General features: G+C 46.2%; 2 protein-coding genes across 2 annotated transcripts; one reads left to right on the forward strand and one right to left on the reverse strand.

The window, feature by feature from the left end:
* Window positions 1-1,915: 1,915 nt before the first annotated feature.
* LOC125526617 (probable WRKY transcription factor 51) lies at window positions 1,916-3,157 on the forward strand. Its single transcript, XM_048691277.1, has one exon. It carries the CDS (start codon window positions 2,037-2,039, stop codon window positions 2,697-2,699), a length of 663 nt encoding a protein of 220 aa, XP_048547234.1. The 5' UTR covers window positions 1,916-2,036; the 3' UTR covers window positions 2,700-3,157.
* A 2,527-nt stretch (window positions 3,158-5,684) lies between these two features.
* On the reverse strand, window positions 5,685-9,247 carry LOC125533062 (angio-associated migratory cell protein-like). The gene is made up of 11 exons (XM_048696852.1): window positions 9,151-9,247; window positions 9,006-9,053; window positions 8,486-8,530; window positions 8,192-8,311; window positions 7,743-7,888; window positions 7,469-7,616; window positions 6,964-7,047; window positions 6,744-6,859; window positions 6,299-6,357; window positions 6,085-6,175; window positions 5,685-5,912 (listed from the first exon to the last, which is right to left on the reverse strand). Exons 1-11 carry the CDS (start codon window positions 9,245-9,247, stop codon window positions 5,685-5,687), a joined length of 1,182 nt encoding a protein of 393 aa, XP_048552809.1.
* Between the last annotated feature and the right edge of the window lie 11,302 nt (window positions 9,248-20,549).

The raw sequence follows: 20,549 nt of genomic DNA on the forward strand, positions 1-20,549 counted from the left end.
GAGCCTCGCCATGCGGCGGCGACGGGTCAGTGAGCAGTGAGCAGTTTGGCGCTACTGCCTACTACGTGCCGCGGCAGCATCGATCAGCTCTGTAGCGCCGGTGGAGGCCATGCTCTTTTTTTTTTTGGGTACGGTGGAGGCCATGCTCTTAACTAAAGGTTCTGTTGTTGTTGTTGTTGTTGTTGTTCTCTACCCATGGCAGACCGTGATAACACAAATGAATGTCGTCTTGGACGACGACGGGCTCCATGTGATGAACCAAGTTTGTTTCAACTATATAGAGCGCATCACAAAAGTATAGTTCAAATATCAAATATAATAGTGGCAATGTCGTGCTGTAATAAATACTCCCTCCATTTCTTTTTACTCCGCATATAGGATTTGGTCAAAATCAAACTGCACAAAGTTTGACCAAATATATAAAAAAAAATATAAACATCCATAATACTAAAACTATATAGTATGAACATATGTTTCATGGTGCATCTGTTGATATTGATTTCATATTGTGGATGTTTACAGTTTTTAATATAAAATTAGTCAAACTCTACAAAGTTTGACTTTGACTAAACCTTATATGCGGACTAAAAAGAAACGGCGGGAGTACTGGTGAGTTTTTCCACAGCGGTGGATAACTTTAAGGATGCTTCTAAGCCACCAGAAACTCCTCTTCCTCTATTGAAAAAAAAGTCCTCTTTTCCTAACCGTCTGATTTCGCCAACCTTTCTCGCGTCTGATTGCCAATTTTGGCATCACGAGGCGGGGGAGACCATAGATCTTCGTGCTTATGGTAGTTTGCGTTGGTTTGTTAGGACATCTTCAAGGCGGATCCGCAAACCTCTTGGATATGTTCATACCGCGCTGTCTGTAACGCAGAAGCCATCCAACACGGGGCTGTATCTGTCCGCGGCGTGGTCCGGACGCGATTTTTCCCGCAAATCGGAGACAAAAGTGAGGGAGGTTTGCCAGAGTCCGGGCCGAGCCCAAGCCCGCTTTTGACCGCCAAGGCCCACCAAAAAGCCCTCCTCTCTCCCCCGTGCGCATCCCTTCCGGTGCCAGCTGCCCGCATTCATGCCACTGTAGAGTGCGCTGGTCCGCATTGAAAGCGGCTTAGGGCGGACGCGATCTCTCATTGTCTGCCACTGAAGCGGCTCACCGGCCAAGGGTGTCGCCGGGCTGAACACGCCAGATCCGCAGCCATGGAGTCACCCATGTGCCCGCGGCTACGACACCGCCGATCATGTAAGTTCCCATCGCCACCGCGTAGCAGGGACGCCGCCCTGACTGCCACCCCTGGCCTCCCAGCGTGAGACGCCGCCTCCGTCTCACCGGATCTGCCATGGCGACCACCTGCCTTGGATCATGCAGGGCCCGCCGCCACCGCGGCCCTTGCCGGTGGCAGCGATGGCTGGGGATGAAAGAGCGGGGAGGGGTTGGTGGCCCGGGATCGGGGGGCCCTGGCGACGCGAGGGGGAGGGGAGCCGTCGGGGTGAGGTGGCAGCGGCCGGAGATGAGATGCGAGGTCGTGGACCTATTTAGAATTTGTTGGCATTCCGTATACGAAAACTTCAATTAATTTAGAAGGGGATGGAGTATACATGTAGATATTGCGCGTTCGTGGACCTATTTAGAATTTGTTGGCATTCCGTATTCGAAAAAGGTTTTGAGCCCAACGCAAACGAAAGAATGCGGCTTTGATTGCTTGAATCGAGTCCGATCGGATGGACCACACACACTGCTACGTGGCCAAGGAAGACCTTTCTTCAAGTCTTTGTTCCTAAGTGGCACGCGCGCGCGCGCACGAGCTTGTCTGCGGCGGCGGGCGGGCAACCCACTCACCATCGCCGAACCTTCTCAGCACGAAGCTCACCGGGAAGCCGCCCAAAATCCCCAAGAGCTCACGGCCAGCGCCTCTCCTCCTAGTACAAATCCACCCGCCAAATCCACTCCCCAACCCAACCCATGCAGCAGCAGAGCAGCGGCGATTTAGGGGGTCTTATAAATACGAAGCGCTCTCGCCGGTGCCAAACACAGTCATGGCGGCAGTCGGAGCGGCACCACTGCTCTTCCAACAGCAGGCGCAGGCGGTGGGCGACGGCTGCTACTTCTCTTTCATGTCCTCCTACTTCTCCCACGGGGAAGTCAGCTCGAACGCCTCCAGCCCGGCGTACAGCTTCTCCGCCGCGCTCGGCGCCACGCCGCCCGCTGCACCGGCGATCGCGGCGGACCCCGCGGCGCAGTTCGACATCTCCGAGTACCTTTACGACGAGGGCGTGTTCTCGGAGTCGCTCCCGCCCGTCGTCTCCGTGCCGGCCGTTGGCGTGGCTGCTGCAAGTTCGGCGTCCGCGGTGACTGCGAGGAGCGCCGAGTCGGTGGAGCGGCCGCGGACGGAGCGCATCGCGTTCCGGACTCGGTCGGAGATCGAGATCCTCGACGACGGCTACAAGTGGCGCAAGTACGGCAAGAAGTCCGTCAAGAACAGCCCCAACCCAAGAAACTACTACCGGTGCTCGACGGAAGGGTGCAGCGTGAAGAAGCGGGTGGAGCGGGACCGGGACGACCCGGCGTACGTGGTGACCACGTACGAGGGCACGCACAGCCACGTCAGCCCCAGCACCGTCTACTACGCCAGCCAGGACGCCGCCTCCGGCCGCTTCTTCGTCGCCGGCACGCACCCGCCGCCAGGCTCACTGAACTAGCTCGTGCTTCGCAAACCCCGCATCAATGGTGTACGCCGCTCCAAGCTCGAGGACGACAACCGGACAGGAGTTTGGCCAAGCACATACTAATATTCTTCTGCATGTGCTGCCCGGGCGGTCGACATCGTTCATCCCAACTGAAAAAGCCGGAGCCATGTGGAACATGATTGAGAAAACAAATGGTCCTCGTTGTGGAAGAAGATGCTCCGTGTATTGAGGATAGAAAATGATCTTCCATGAGGACTTCGAAACGTAAAAGGATTGAGGATAGAAAATGATCTTCCATGAGGAAGATCAGATGCTCCACTATACTAACAATGTAAAAACAATGTCAGCTGGATGGCCTATGAAGGGGAACATGATTCATATGATGGCAAATGATATTTGATCGGGAAAAAAAATATCACTGTACTAAGTAAACGTCCGTCTCTAAGGAAGCCATATGCAGGATAATAGCATATACATCCGTGATGGGCAAATCCGGCCTATCAAACATCTGCGGACACGATCAGGCGTAACCGTGAATAATGACCGGTCACACCTCAAATGAGCTACTCTGCATCCGAATCTCTCATATTTCAACCCCTAGATCCATGCAATATGTACTACATACTATATACTATCCTAGCTAGCTTCGTCGTTGGAGATGACCACGACGTTCGTGTCGGGCGCCAGGTGGACGGGGCTCCGGCTTCTCCTCCTCCTCCTGCTGGATCCAACTCCAAGCGCAGGGAATCGAGGATGGCTTGCTGATCCACCTGCAGATCCGCGTCCCCAGCGTCCCCCGCATCCTCCTCTGGCACCTCCTCCTCCTCCTCCAACTCCTCCCACGGATCCATTACATCCGGAGGTAGCCCCGCTGCGACCCGAACTTCGCGCCTTGCCCGGATCTGCTCAAGGAGTTGCAGCCAACGCTTCGGCGTTAGAAATGGGTAGCCGCTTATCCGGTGGCGTGGGGGCATGACTACTAGTGGTGGCGGCAGAGATGGATGGGCGGAGAAAATTGTCGAGGGATAGGGTTTCGGTGCCGGCGATCGGCTTAAATAGCCGGGCTAGGTACTATGCGGCCCGCCGGAGTGGCGCCACGCGGCGACATCGGTTCGAGCTTTGGACTACCAGGTTTCCGGGCGATTCCACGTGGGACCCCGACGTCGGTCCGACGTGGCGGACGCGCTCGGGCGCCCCCATATCCACCCCATATTTGGGCTGGGTATGAGGGGTGGTAGTCAGAGTCCGGGCATTTGAGGCGCTCGTCTAGGTCGAAATTTCGTGACCGGTCGGTGACCGGGCGGCCTGCACAAGCGTATGAGGCGGGTTTGGGGCGCCCAGCTGTAGATGCTCTAAGTATTTTGGTTTGCATCCTTTGTCAATTGTAAGACTGAAGTTTTGTTATCGGCCACTATTTCCTTTCTCAACTTCGAATTATCAACTTCTTTAAATCCTTAATCAATAAAAACTTTTTGTATAGACCTTTGACCATCCTATAGAGGTCTCTCAGCAGCATCCTTCTCCAACTTGATTTATCCGATTTTTGATTCTTTATTTTTCTTCATCGGATTAAAGTATAAAAATGAACCAATCACGAAGAATCCATTATGCAATTTGTAATGTGGACTCAAAAACCTCTACACCCTTATAAATACTAGAAACAACAAACATTTATCATTAACAATATTTCAACTAACTAACAAAACATGTTACCAATCTACGACATTAATATATGTATAAATGTGGTAAGTAATATGACATTCTTTATGATAAAGCAGAATCACTTACAGAAGGATTTCACAAATTGTGTTAGTGTTAGTGAGAGCCAAATGAGTATGCCAACTAGAATCAAACAACTTGCTCATAGCTCTAAGTTCTCAAATCACACATAGAAACACTAGAAAATTTTCTTATTGCTACAACATTGCCAAGCATGTCAAATTGGGGGAACCAAACTACTACCTTTAAGGATTAGGGTAAAATTGGGGAGCGGTGTTTTTGCTCTCAGGAGCATATGCTCCCTTCATTTGAAATATATTTTAAACCATTTTGAAATGTTCAAAAATCATGTGAAAAAATTTCTTGTGTTCACCTCGACATGCTATGTGCGCACAAAGTCGTTCCACGTAAATCCAACTTCTGTCTTGACTAGTATAAAAAGGACAAAAATGTGGTGCTAAAAAGTAAAAAGTCTTCCTTGAGATATTTTCTGTCTTTTTACACAAGCTACAAAAAATATCGGTTTTTCACGAAACTTCACATGCACACATAGAATGTCGAGATGTTCATGCGTCTTTTTTTTTCCGGATTTTTTTGCCAATTCAAAATATGTTTTTTAGATAAAGGGAGCATATGCACCCAAGATCAAAAGAGCATTTCCGGTCTACAAGAGGTTTCTAATGTACATAAGTTTTGGATTACCCACGGTAGCTAATAAACCATTCGGACGATGCTACCGCAATCAGGAATACATTCAAGAACATGATCCAGCACAAAGTGTGCGAGCAAAAGTTTCAAAAAAAAAGTGTGCAAGCGACTGGAGCGCTTTATGCTTTATGCTTTAAGTTCTGTTCCGTGTTCAACGGTAGTAAACTTATCTTGCTTCCAGCAGAGATACGTGGAATGCAGCGAAATACCAAGCCATTTCAAACATAACATTAAGTCCCTGAACTTACTATTTTTTTTAAACAAAGTCCCTTAAATTACACCCTTGTTCAGCTTGCACAACTGACTATATATCTCAAAGATGAGTGTCAAGTTCCGAGATCCCCATGATGACCACGAGTACTCCTTCCGTTCCTAAATATTTGTCTTTCTAGATATTTAAACAAATGACTACATACGAAGCAAAATGAGTGAATCATACTCTAAAATATGTCTATATACATCCACATATGTGATAGTCCATTTGAAATCTTTAAAAAGACAAATATTTAAGAACAGAAGAAGTACTACATTTCCTGACCATGCAAGCCAATGAAACCAATGTCGATATTTTTACTTGAACATGGATATGTCAAAGACGCGGGCAGACTTATCCGAGGAGACCGAGACAATGGAGTTGCAATCGGCGGAGACGGCCAGCGACTGCACGACATCACGGTGCCCGCTCAGTATGCGAGCCAGCTCCCCAGAGAGGCTGTCCCAGACGCGCACCGTGCCGTCGATGCATCCTGACGCTACATACCTCGACGAACCTATCCACGCCAGGCAAGTCACACCGTCCTGCTTGTCAAACACCACCAACAGCAATAAGTTTACGGCGACATAAAAATACTCCCTCCGTAGAGAAATAGAAGAGCGTTTAGATCACTACTTCAGTGATCTAAACGCTCTTATATTTCTTTACAAAGGGAGTACAAGAGAACCATAAAGGTCAACTGATTTCTACACCCACGTCATGCTCGCAAACGGATCGAATTGCTTGGTGAGTGAGGTCCCAGATGATGAGAGTCTGATCAATGCTCCCTGTAGCCACCCAGTTGTACCTGCAGACAACAGGAGTGAAGCTAGCTAGGTCAATAGGAAGGCCATATGTATTGTATTGTGCAACAGATCTGTCATACAGACGCCAACATTCATTCCAAGAACGTATCACGAAAAAGCAGTACCTCGGTGAGATGCCAATGCACTCGACGGAGTTAGTGTGGCCAACTAATGCACCGACAACCTGCAAAATCAACCAACAAAACTTTGTTACACACAAATCAGATCCTACCTTCAGAGTTAGATGCAAAACAATGGCACATGCTTCTAAAAGTTTAAAAACTACCAACTGAGTATGCGACTATCCTAACAAAACAAATCCTACGGTATCTCAAAAACAAAAACTCTGCAGAAATCACTACAAGCAAAATAAGGTGATCAATAATTTATTTATTTTGCATGATCTACAATGCAAAAAATATATAAAGGTAGAGCCATAAACTGCATCAAATACTTTCCATTGTAAGCCAACTTGGAAGAGAAGGATTCAAAGCTCATTCAGCATGTATGAGAGTGACTCATTAACCTTTTTGTTAAAAAAAATAGTGCAAAATCACGACGTACACCCACCTGGCCTGATTTTATGCTCACGATGTGCACAGAACTATCCTGAGAGCCAGTAACAATTGATTGGGAGTCCCATGTAATAGCTAAACATGTCAGTCCTTGAGTATGAAAACCATGACCTGGATGGGGGTAAAACAGTCAGAAAATAACATTCAGGTTAACAGAGAACACAGAAAAACAACCATATGAATATATGGTAATTGCAACATAGACAATAATTTACCTCCAACAACATGTCTGCAGTGTGCACTTTCACGGTCCCATATCCTTAGTGTTGCATCATCTGATCCGCTACAAATAAGCTCACCTTCAAAAGGAAACATGTGAATCAGCTAAAAGAGGGTATGCTACATCGGGGATCTGAACATCAAGTAAGCTGGTGAAAATGGATCTAAGATGTTAAACCATCATAGAAGTCATTCTGTTATTTACATTTATGATCAGCTTCTAGTTTCACTGAGATTAACTTAGAACACAAGTTAGCAGCAGAAATATTACATACACCATGAATCCATGATCCATAAGTTCCTCTGAAATCTGAACAAATATGTTGATAGCTAAAAACAGATTGTCACATAAGGTGAAATTTTTCACGCGTGACGTTCCAGAAAACAGGACCCAATAAAGTCCAGACTGGGGTGATATATTTTATACCATACTAAAAGGCAGCTTCATAACGTTAACATATTGTATCAAATTAAATAGCATTAGAGAAAATTACTCAGTACCATCAGGTGTAAAATCACCACATGTCACTGTGTTACTGTGGCCAGCAAATGTATTCACAAAGGCATCGGTGTCCGCATCCCACATCCATATGTTGAAGTCCTCTGATCCAGCAATTATAACGTGACTTCGCAGATCCCATTTAAGCCACTACAAAACCAGAGGCATATAATTAATCATATATACAGTTTAACAGCAGGAAACACGGATTTGGCAATTGAAACAGTTAGGGGGTATGTTCAGCTAAACGGATTAAAGTGATCAGCATCATCTCACCTCAAAGCCTGATTCAGAGCCCTCAAGGGTTCCCTGAAGTGTTCGTGTAGCTGTATTCCATACATTTATCTGTCCATCCATACTTCCACAAGCCACTAATTTCCCATCTGAACTGAAAGCCACAGTGCTGACAGTATCGTTATGTCCTGTATCGGCAACAGATATTATATAAGCTTCATAGACAATTCTAGGGATGCATCCGTAGATTAAGGTACAAAAGCCGATGCAACAGGAACACAAATATAAAGATTTTCCTAAAAAAACAAAGAAGAAGACTTGCTGCAATATATCAATAATACATTTGGAGTTATAGCTAACAGAAATAGAAACAGCACATTTAAGAACTAATAGTAAACGTGATAAGCATAGGGAAAGTCCTGAGAAACATTTACATACAACAGATCGACTAAGGAATTCCCAATTAGACTAAGAAAATGAGTCAAGCATACCAGGCAGCTCTTGAACATCCTCTGCAGATCCAATCCTCCAAAGAAACCCTCTGTCATCTTTACCTCCAGAAACAACAAGTGATGCATCTACAGGACTGCACGCAACAGCAAATACCTCATCTGTACCCAAAATATCAAGAGCAGCTATTGATATATGTGATTTTCAATGCAAAGGTACTCTGGAGGCGGATGATACAAAAGACGACAAATTGCATGGTGTATCAAACGTACAAGTGCAAACAATAAATCATAGTCACAAGACATTGTAAGCTAGTTCGTTCAACGAGATCTTGCCTGTATGCCCGTGAAATGCATATGCTGAATGATCCTCAACCTCATCTGAAACAAAATAAATTAAAGGGCACTTGAATTACTAGCACATTATACTGTCAGGGGGTAAAGAACTTGAGATTGTCCAAAGTGTACTGCATGTAAAATGAACAACCAACCAGATAACGAATAGCATGGTGCCAAGGTTTATATAAAACAAACAAATAAATAAATAATAAAAAAGGTACCCTAGAAGCCTGAGCTCATATGCAAGAAAATTCAGTTTAGAAGGCAATGTTCAGTCATCACTAGTACAAGACAGTATCTTATTCCGTTAAGATCATCGATCTCAAGTAAGTGCGGACACAAACATAACAGTTAACCATGTAAGAAGTGCCAGTACAGCTATACTAAAACAGATGAAAGATACTCCCTCCGATCCACAAAAAGTGTCGGGGCTGTAGGTCTAAATTGTACTACGTGAACTGGTTGTTTTCTCCGGCACTTTTTATGGTTCGGAGGTAATAACAAAAAAGGCACATACCCATCATGTTCTCGTCCTGCTCGTCATCATCGTCTTGGTCGGGGAGATCTGAGCAAGGAAAAATTAAGCACGGAGCAAGCAGAACTATGGAGAGACTACAAGCTGTTTCTGTGTATGACATGGTACTTGTATAGGGAGTATTGACCTTCCTCGTCCAGGGGTATCTCATTGATGATGTCCTCGTCGTCGATGAAGACCTCCTCCCCTTCGGAGCCTTCACTCATGACCGCCGCACCAATCATCGTTGCTGTGAGCGCCCGGAGGGAGGAGAGGGGTGGCGGCGGCGGCGCGGGGGGTCGCCCTATGTATTGAACCGTTTTTTTTTTTTTGAGGATCCCGTATGTATTGAACCGAGCACGAGGGACCGCTCGCTCACAGTCACGGTAGGATTCCGCATGGGCAGGCCCAATACATGGTAAAAGCTTGTTTTCCCTTCATTTTTTGGCCCAGCTGACACGGTAGAATCGTTTTGACGTTAGGAAAGGTGTTTGTTTTCTTTTTATTTTGTATAAAAATGTTCATGGTTTTTATAAAGTTAGAATATTTTAAATGTGTTCCTTATTTTCTTAAGGTTCAGATTTAAAAAGTTCATGATTAAATAATGTTTAGTTTTTAAATTTTTTTCATGATTTCAAAACAGGTTCAGATATAAAAATTGTAAAATGGTTCAGATTTCAAATGTTCAATGTTTTTAAATCTTTGATTTTGGAAAATGTTTCATGATTTTACAAATTGATCATTGTGTGAAAAGTATACAGATTAAAAATGTTCAAATCTTAGAATTCGTTCACCGAGTAAAAACAAAAGATAATAAAAAACCATATAAAAAATAAAACATGGAATTAAAAGAAAAACTAAAGCAGAAAAAAAATAGAAACGTACAAATAAACATGGATCTCGGGAAACGCGAACGCACTATATTGTGGAATGAAGGGAGTACAAGATTTCTTGATCACAAAGAGAGTACTGTTTAGTAGGTGTGCACATCGGACTTATCAAACAGTTCACTTCGCTTATATTATGGCTGCAGTGATTTGAACAGATCCATTCAACTAGCTAGCATGTGGTCGTGTGGGAGCCGGGATTGATGAACGCAACTCATGCATGCATATGCATGTACTCCCTCCTTCCATCTATATAGGGCCTAATGCGTGTTTTGAGGCTAACTTTGACCAAATGTTAAAACAATAATATATGACATGCAACTTACATAAAGCATACGGTCAAATTCGTATGTGAAAGGAGCTTCCAATGATATAATTTTCACATTATACATTTCATATATTATTAATCTTGTCAATAGTTAAAGATGATCTTAAAAAACGCATTAGGCCTTATATAGATGAAAGGAGGAAGTAAGCGAATTGTTGGCAGTACATCGATCGTGTCGCTTCCGTTATCATGCAGGAATGAATAATTCAGGACGACGATGTACGTACAGAACAAAGTTGCCACTAACCGCAGGATCGATCTCGCTACTAGTACTACGTTCAGATACCAAGCTTCCCAGCCCCTTCTCAATCCTCACGTGCTGCAATGGACAAGACAACTCCTCCGGATGGAGACAAAAAGAACCACCACTCAGTATTCTTATCTTTTTTGAAGGAGCAGGTTAGCTTTTGTAAGCAACGTTTAATTTGTAGTGGACAATCGCAAGTTGATTGGGTATCAACTCTCCTGTTGTTCACTTGCCCTAGTAAGGGCATCCAACGATAATCCGCAAAAGACCTCCTGCATCGGTCAGGCAGTCCGCAGACACGGATGCGGGAGGTTGACATCCAACGCTGGCCGTGGCTAGACGCCTGCGTAGGCGAGGGTAGCACGTGTGCGAAGAGCCGGCCGGTGCCAGTGGTGAAGAAGCCCATGATGGCGCGTGGTAGGCTAGGGTTGTCGCCGGCGGGAGAGTAGCGGGATGGCTAGATGGGTACGAGAGGCTGGAAGAGGATGACCCCCCCCCCCCCTTCCCCGACACGCTCGGATTAAAAAAGGATGCTCGCCGGTCGCTGACACATGGGCCCGGGGTATGTGGTCCTCATTAATAAAGACGCGGGAGGTAGTTGACTGGCCGTTATGTGGGGACGCAGCAGACAAGGAGCGGAATAAGATCAACTTCAACACGGCGATCTATTTCGTCCGCCCATGTTTATTTGGGTTGTGCGGACAAAAATACTGATCCAACGCGCCGACTCATTCCAAAAACAAGTCCGCGGGACCCATTTCCGGCCTAAATTTATAACTCCTGGTCGACATAAACAGCCTCTTTTACTAGTTACTCCTACATTTCTGTCACCTGTAGTATGGATGTGCGGACGAGATCGATCCAACACCACAGACGACAACGTAAAGAACGTACGTAAACAGGATTTTTATTTATTTTAAGACGGGTATACGTAAACGGATGGCCTGTAGAGACGGCACTATCAGCTATGCGCGCGCAAACTGATCCGTCTAGCGCGGCTGGCCACCCCAGTCCCCACCCAGTTGGATCGTGCTGGCCGGCGTTTGTTGCAGGTTCCGATCGATCAGTCGACCGAGCGGCCTCCTGTGTCACCGCACTGGAGCCATATAGTACCTTCGTGGTGTGTGTGTGTGGATGGGCAAAAATCCATACGTCCGGCCAGCCTCGAACGACAGGGACGCCGGGCGGGCGGGCCCCGTGAACTGATCGAAATCGGTGACGTGAACTAAACCCGAATGATCGGAACGTGGATTGGGCCGTGGACGCCCTGGATGGTTGGTAATTGGTTGGTATCTCTATTCATAAAGGAGCAGTCCGTACGTCGTTCGTTCGTTCGCTTGCCTCCCACCCCATCCATCGAAGCCACCATCGATTTTTATTTAACGTAGCCCCACCTTCAGTTTTAGGCCACCGCTTTTTTTAATCCAAATTAAGAGGAAAAACCCAGCGCCCATCTCCGCACGGTTCGCTCTCTCTCTTTCTCTCTCTTGGCACGCACAACTTGATCCCTCAACGCACTAGGGTTAGGGACCTCCATGTCGCCACCAGCCGCCATGCCGACATCACCTTCGACCAAGACCGACGAGTCCACGGGATCCCACGAGCGCGGACTTGGAGGAGTTGATCTGCAAGGTCAAGGTGCAGGCCTTGCCCCAACGCAAGGAGAGGAGCGCCGGTGCCTTCAGCAGCAGCTCGGCGCAGGCCGGGATCCATGGAGAGGTACGAGGTGCTCAAGGACATCGGCGACGGCAATGTCAACGTCACGCGGATGATGTGGAACAAGGAGACTGAGGAGGTGGTCGCCATGAAGTACATCCCATGGGGCTTCAAGGTAATTAGGGCTCCCCTGTGATCTATTCGTTCCAGCATGGGCTGCTCCGTCGAGTTTTTCTTATCCCGTCGGGATTCCCCTGCTGCGTATATAGTAACGGGGCAAACTTTTAGGTGTCCTGGTGTGTTTGCGGATTGATGAGAATGTGGCGAGGGAGATCATAAACCACCACTCGCTGCGGCACATCAACAAAATCCGATTAAAGGATGTGTGTTTGCTATCTATTCCCTTGAGCCAATCGAGATGATTTTATATCGAGATGATGTCGCCTCTTTAACAGGGAATGATGAACTACAGGGGATGATGAACAGCATGGGAACAAGGAGGAACTACCAGCCTGTTATAGACTAAGCACTAAAAGCATGCTTGCATTCACTTTAGCGAGTTCATTCTGTTAAGAGCAGTGCTTTCGTTATGTGTATGATGCTTGCTGTTTGTTGAAAGATCTGTTCCAAGGAATAAATTCTAAGTAATTTGTGGCTGCAATTTAGTGATAACCTTTATAAGATGGACTGCTTATGCGCACTGGAAGTTTTGTAATAACCGTTGTTGCACATATGTTATCAGCATGAGAGATATAATATATTCTTTTCATCCTCACAAACTATTGGAGATGGAGCTCATTTTGCAGAATTTTCTACCGAGTTGCCAAATTTTGAGGGCCTGCAATTGAAGAATACAACACTTTTTGTTGGAGTGGAGACTAGAGTAATCATATCTGCTGCAAGAGAGATGTATTTTATTTTTGTTGGACATTTTCTGCATCTTTTATGGATGGTAACATTTGAGACAGCAATTTCAGTGCAAGCCATCAAGATCAACTTCAACATGTCTGGTCTCTAAAAGTTACTATTGACCATCGTTCGTGCATCCTATAAGGTATAGTCAGTACTATGAGTAACTTACGAGACATTGACTGTAGAAGTTCTTATACAACTCTTGTGAATTCTAACCGTCTTATTCATTTAGGATACCTAGAAGTATGTGGTACACAATCTGAAATAATTGCAGGAAAAATAAAGCATTACATCCAGTACATCGAATCATCAGAATTGATGGGACATCTCTATGTATAATCCTGAAGGAAGTGCTACTATTGAGAATGCTCCAACTGAATCAGTCAAACATGAACGTTTGACAGATGAAGTAAATCAGTTGCTAGAGAAGGAATACAGAAAAACTATTCTATATGGTCTCCTTGAGGTATTTTGACATTTTTAATGTCCGCCTCTGGATCTTATAGTTGCAAATACTTGAGAGCCATGTCATAAAATTACACCAATTATCTGGTATTGTGGTTTTTTCTCTGTTGACGTATATGATTTTCTAAACAAACTTGAACTACTCATATCTGAATATATTACTTCGTTGTTGAAGCTTCACAATGCCTTAACCTTCAGCGGTGCTGCAAAACTCCTTTCCACCCTGGAAGCATGCAACCTTTTGGGCCGAAATGCTATTTTTTCCTCCGCTGCCTTGTCGCCAGTAATGGAACCATGGAAGCTGTACTACTTTTCTCCACTTTCTTGATGCAATTCACAGGAACATATCTGTACTGCTATGAATTATATTACGGAATGTGTGCTCCTTCATGGAACTGCAGTGTCTCTTTGTTCAGTTAGTTATATGAAATATTTTTCTTTTCTTTTCTCATGGACTATGTGCTACTTTGTGGAGAAATTTGGTTCAGTACTAACCTTCGAGAGATTGTTCTGAGACACAACTGCATCTAGCGTTTTATTAGATTAGCAGGTTAATTATACAAAGAAAACTAATAAGGGAATTTCCTAGCAGTACTATATATGCTTGGAGCTATGAGGTAATTTTATTATGTGTGACTTTCTTGCTCTCACGTTTTCTGATTTTGTCAATTTTAAATGTTCAGTTTCTATAGTACTTTGTCAATTTTAAATGTTCAGTTTCTCAACTTATTGTGAGGCTTGCACCGATCGAAGTAACCATGCGCCCTTGACTTGATCAAATGTATGTTCGCCAATTTATTTTTGAAGTGTGTTTGCTCCTACTATCTTATTATTCCTTAGCTAATTATGTTTTGGAATCCGGTGGATGCAAAGGAATTTCACCATAAGAAGGTGCTAACCTTTTGACAAGGAAAACATAAATAAAAATGAAATGGCCATTCTGAGATTTCTTAACAGGTTCCAAAGTGACAGACATTGCTAAATCAGATTACATACTATTCATAAAGATAACCCTCCATTGCATTATACCTATTAAGACTTAAGATGAAACACTTCATTGAATGCATTTTTCTGATATTATTCTGCGGAAATGCACGAGCATTCTGCTAGAGGATGTAGACATAATCATGTACTCCCTCTGTCTGGAATTACTTATCGCAAAAATGAATAAAAATGGATGTATTTAGAACTAAAATATATCTAGATATATCCATTTATCTGACAAGTAATTCCCGATAGAGAGAGTATTATATTATCCTTAGTATGAACGTGTTTCTAAATAGTTTTTCTTGCTCAGACATGTGTTAGATTCAACACGACATCTCTAAAGTTTTGCGTGAAGCAAGATATTCAGATGTCGACAACACTTTTTGATAGATGGGGGAGGGGTATGAGATGTGGAAAACGCCCCAACGACCGGCTAGCCATGTGGGAGAGCATGACACGATTGGCTGTGCGAAAAGAGAGTTAGAGAAGTTGCTATATTTTTCTTATTTATCATCTTCAATTAAAAAGAAAGGAGCGGCTATTTATGTGATGAAATTAATATCACATAACTTAACAAGTCAATTTGAGAGGATAGACGAAAAGGTTATGTATAAATGAGCTGAGTATTTTATAGCTCTTGGAATGCCCAACAACATATATCATATATATTTTTCATGGTAATGCACGGCATTTAACTAGGAGACATTTTATCTGCCTTATTGGCTGGGGCGTCATTGACGACACATGCCTCCACCTTTTGATTAGGGTGGTGAATCGACATGAACATGTGGGGTGGGGATGAGGGTAGAGAGCAGGGCAGCTGGCAGGGAACTTCTCCTTGGCGGTCCGTGGAGAAGTACGGTGTGAAGAAGAGAGGGCACCATGGCGAAGGTGTGGTGGGAGTCATCCAGTTTGAAAGGAAAGGGCTCCAACGAGAAATGTTCCGCTATGGTGAGAAATCGAGGGAAGGGGAGGGTTCGACAGGCAGAAAAAGGGAAGCGTGCCTCGTGGGGTGGAGTTTTTGTGTTGGGTCCATGTGTTGAAAATAACATGATGGATAGTCCGTACAACCACATTTCTTTCCCACACATAGTCTAAATTTGGAGCAGCCGGACAATACCAATTGAACTTCGGGGAGCCAGCTGGGTGTGCATACATGCCCAGACATATGAGGAAAAAATTAGCTTCGACCGTGGAGACAATCTTAATCATTTGTTTCATTCATATATATGCATTATGTTTTTTTAAAAATAATAATATATATTGTAGCCCGTAGCAACGCACGGACATTCTACTAGTTTTTGATGACGTACCACTTGTGTTGCTATCATGCCCAAGCTCAATTGCCAGCACCATCTCCAGTTTAGCTCGCTCGGTTGCGTCTGAAGAGCGAACCAGCGAAGTGTGCGGGGCTGGACAGACATGACACGCGCCCATCAGCACGCACCGCGGCCGGCTGACGTCGACGCACGCACGCACGCATGCATGAGTCCGCCGCCACGCATCGGCCGATCCCGCCGTCGGCATCTCACCCTGTAGCGAGCGAGGGAGCCACACACCCGAACAATCTTTTTAAAAGCAAGGAATGGAACAGCGGAAGCGAACAACTGATGATGGAACAAAGAAACGTCAACCAGCTGCGGGCTTCTTTGATTCAAAGGATTTTTAAAGGAATTTTAAAGGTTTCCTATATGGGTTGTTTGATTCGTAGGATTGTAAACCGTAGGAATTTTTTCATAGGATTCTTTGCACTAGATTTTATAGGAAATTTTTCATCCACTCAAACCTCTTTGAAAGAATTCTATGTTTTTCTTATGCACAATCAAACACTCATACAATCATGTAGGATTTAAGATGACATGCCAATCCAATCCCACGTTTTTCTATTCCTACATTTGAAAAATCCTACGAATCAAAGAGTCCCTGCGTGTGTGATCGCCAAACATAGAAGGATTTCAGACCGGGATGAGACAAGACAAGATGACAGGGGCCCCGGAATTCGTCCGGTACCACGGGCTGATGGCGATCCTTCAAAGGAAACTGTAAAAAATCGACGAGGAAGCTGCTAGGAATCTGGCGGTGTCATCGTTGATGTTACGTGGCCTCCTGCGGTAATTTCATTCCTTCGCTTCTTCTATTATTGGGGACGATCGAAAGTGACGTCCTCCGGAGCACTCATGGCCGATATACGACGCACGTAGGCGCTGACCGGGACACCTGATCACTGGAAAAGACGTTGTTTTGTTGGATTTTCAGGGTCCCACAGATGTTTGGTTTGGTTTTCGCCCCTCGGTCACCTTGCGGCGTCGATGGGTCAGGGCATCTCCAGCCGCGTCCTCAACAGGGCCTTTCAGGCCACTTTTTTGACATCGGCGTCGAAAAAACGGCCCAGTCGCGCCTCCAGGACGCCGAAAATCGCCGATTCGAATCTTTTTTCCGCCCGGCGGTCACAGGCTGAACCCGGCGTGCTGGGGAGCAGTTGGGGGCTCCGGCGCTAGGGAAAAGCACGCCTGGCCCACACCGACAGGGGAAAAGTCAAGGTTTTCTTCCCCCGGCTCGTCTGGCACCCCCGCGCCTTCGGCCACCACTAACTATATTCCGGCGACGGCCGCCGCCCTACTCCGCTAGATAGCCATTCCCTGCTGGAAAATAGCAGCGCTTCGCCGCGGCAGCCCCTCCCACAGCAGCTGGGCGTTTTCGGTCGCGGAGGCGCGGTTTAACGACGGATACACGCCCACCGAGCGCAAGGTGTTCGGCGTTTTGCCTGCCTCGGCGATGGACTCGGATGAGGAGGAAGAGCTCGCCGCGCTACTGGAGGAGGAAGCCGCGGCCGACGTCCAGGAAGAAGAGTATCTCATGGTGCTCGCCACCCTCGCCCAGCTGCTGGCGAGCAATGAAAAGCCGCGGCGAGGTGGCTCGGCGCTGGGGCGGATGAAAGCAAAGAACCGGCATCGTCTCCAAGGCTACTGCATGCTCTACTCCGACTACTTCGGCGATGCTCCACTTCATGGCGAGAGAACATTTCGGCGCCGTTATCGGATGAGCCAAAAGCTCTTCCTCGGGATTGTGAATTCCATCCGGGAGTTCGACAACTACTTCAAGTGCAAGATGGATTGCACCGGCGCTCTTGGATTCACCTCCATCCAGAAGTGCACGATAGCGATGAGGATGCTTGCATATGGAGCTCCCAGTGATTCACTCGACGACTATGGGCGCATGGCCGAGTCCACCAGCATAGAGTGTTTCTACGAGTTCTGTCGGGCAGTGGCGGCAGTGTTTGGGTCATAATACTTGAGAACACCCAATGCGGAAGACACTGCTCGGATTCTAGCCCAGAATGCAGCAAGAGGATTTCCTGGGATGCTTGAAAGCATCGACTGCATGCATTGGAAATGGAAGAATTGCCCATTTGGTTGGCAGGGGATGTACAAAGGCGCCAAAAGCGGTTGCAGTGTGGTGCTTGAGGCGGTAGCCACACAGGACCTCTGGATTTGGCACTCCTTTGGTATGCCAGGAACTCACAATGACATCAACGTGCTGCAGTGCTCTCCTGTTTTTGCCAAGCTCGTTGAGGGCCATTCTCCTCCGGTGAACTTCGAGATCAATGGGCACCAATACAACAAGGGGTACTATCTAGCTGACGGCATCTATCCGAGATGGTCGACATTTGTGAAGACGATCTCAAACCCTGTGGCAGGAGGCAAGAACGCCTGGTTTGCGAAGCTTCAGGAGGCTTGCAGGAAGGATATCGAGCGGGCATTTGGTGTGCTCCAATCTTGATTTGCTGTTGTTCGGTACACCGCTCAGCCTGGTCCAAAGATCAAATGTGGGAGATTATAACTTGCTGTGTCATCTTGCACAACATGATCATCGAGAGCGAGCAAGAAGACCCAGTGTTTGACACTGAACCATACTACAGGTAGGGTCCTCTAGCCGAAGTTGATCACCAGCTACCGGCAACTTGGACTGCCTATCTCAGTATGCGTCAGGAGATCCGAGACCCACAGGTGCATCACCAACTGCAGAAAGATCTGATTGAGTATCTATGGAGGCTCAAGGGGGACGCCGTGTGATGAAATATGAGTTTTTATTTGTTGAACTATATAATTTGTATTAAACTATTTGTTGTTGTACTATTTTGTTGAAATATTTGATTTTTCTGTGATGAAATATGTGATAAGAAATAATTGTGTTGATAATTGAACGCTGAGACACGGCGAAATCACGCCGAATATGGGCCTATTCTCGCCCATATGGGCCCTTTGTTCGGCGAAATTGGGCTGTAAAGTGGGCCAATTTCGGCGCCTGGAGACGAGCTGGGGGCGACGACTGGGCGCAAAACAGCCCCCAGCACCGATTGTATCGCCGGCTCGCCCTCAGGGGACGATTTTTATACGTCCTGGGGGGCCAACGGCTGGAGATGCCCTCAGTGAGCAGTGATTCTGACCCGCTAGCTGCTACTGCATCCTGCATTGTCGGAAATGCTCTAGAACTTTTCGACATGGAACATGCTGCATTAGATTGTTCTTGTCAAAGTTAGGCATTTGTCTGAAATCGTCTGCTGCTCCCTCCGTTTACAAATATAAAATGTTTTGGGTATTTTAATATAAACTAAAATGAATGAACAAATACACTATACGTGTCTATATGCATTCGATTGGAAAAAAAGTTAGAACATCTTTATTTGTGAATGAAGCGAGTATTATTTAGACCTTAAATGAATTTATACGAATTTATTTATTCATCGGCGGTGGCGGCAGTCGTCTGGCCGAAGGTGGAGGGCAGTGGCGGCACACAGTGGTGATGCATCTGGGCGAAGATGCACAGCGACAGACGCGCGTGCGAGGTGGCCTGTGGCTGTGGAGATGAAGACGGGATGTGGCGGCGCTCGACATTGGCGGATCGGCGGCGCTCGACGTTGGCGGATTGGCGGCGCGATTGGCCATGGCATGCGGCAGCGGCAGTGGGCCTATTCAGGGCCCGATCTGGGCCAATAGGCCATGACCACTGCGCGCTTCGTGACGCCTGGCTGTTGACGCGTCAGAGCACTACACATGTGCTATTTGTGGAACTCCGGACTCGTGGAAGCACAGTCTGCTGGAGTGTACTGCTGCTCACTGTGTTTAGTCACTGGTTGATCAAGAGTTGATTGATGAATTGCAGAGCAACACCGAACATAACGCAAGGAGGTGGTTATTTACCATGATCGAGCAACTTTCACATGAAAAGTTTATCAAAGTAGCAGTTACCCTTTGAGCCATATGGTGGGCGAGACGGAAGCTAATACATGAAGGAATAAATCAAAGCCCTCTGTCGACATATATGTTCATCACACATTTTATCTTAGAGCTAGAACAGGAGAAGAACAAAGTCTAAGACCATGTGACTATGGATTCTGGCTACACCGGGCTGCGCCAAGATCAATGTGGACGCTGCGGTTTCACGAGGAGTTAGTCGCGACAGTGTGCAGGAACAATAATGGAGACTATCTTGGATCCTCGGCGTTTGTCGTACGAGGGTTGATAGATCCGCCTACTCTTGAAGCTATTGCATGCAGAGAAGGCTTATCTCTGGCTGAAGATCTGGGGCTCCAGAATTTGGTGATTGCGTCGGGCTGTCAAGAGGTAGTGAAGCATATCAAAGAAAAATCAGGTGGAAACTACGGTGGAGTGGTGAAAGAGATAACTTCGTGGTAATCTTCTTTTAGTTCTTGCTGTTTTAAGTTTGAATCTAGAGTCTCAAATTTTGAGCCTCATAAACTAGCTAGGCATGCTGTAAAGTTGGTTCATGGCTAACATATTTGGCTGGGGCTACCACATGACACTTCTGTAATAGCGGTAGCAATACCAACTAATGAATAAAGCCTAGCTTTTATGCTAAAAAAACTAGTGCGATTCGATGTAGCCGTGCAGGCCCTATTTGTATCTGATCTGGGTACAACGGGTGGTGGCTGCCACTCGCGCAGCGTCGGATGTCCAGCGTGGTCGCCGTGTTCCTCTTCTCCTCTGCAGCCGGCCAATGGCGTGGGGGCTGCTGGCTCGGCCTGAATAAAGGTGGATTGGCCC

This window comes from Triticum urartu, chromosome 1 (assembly GCF_003073215.2).
Source record: "Triticum urartu cultivar G1812 chromosome 1, Tu2.1, whole genome shotgun sequence".
Classification (NCBI taxonomy): domain Eukaryota; kingdom Viridiplantae; phylum Streptophyta; class Magnoliopsida; order Poales; family Poaceae; genus Triticum; species Triticum urartu.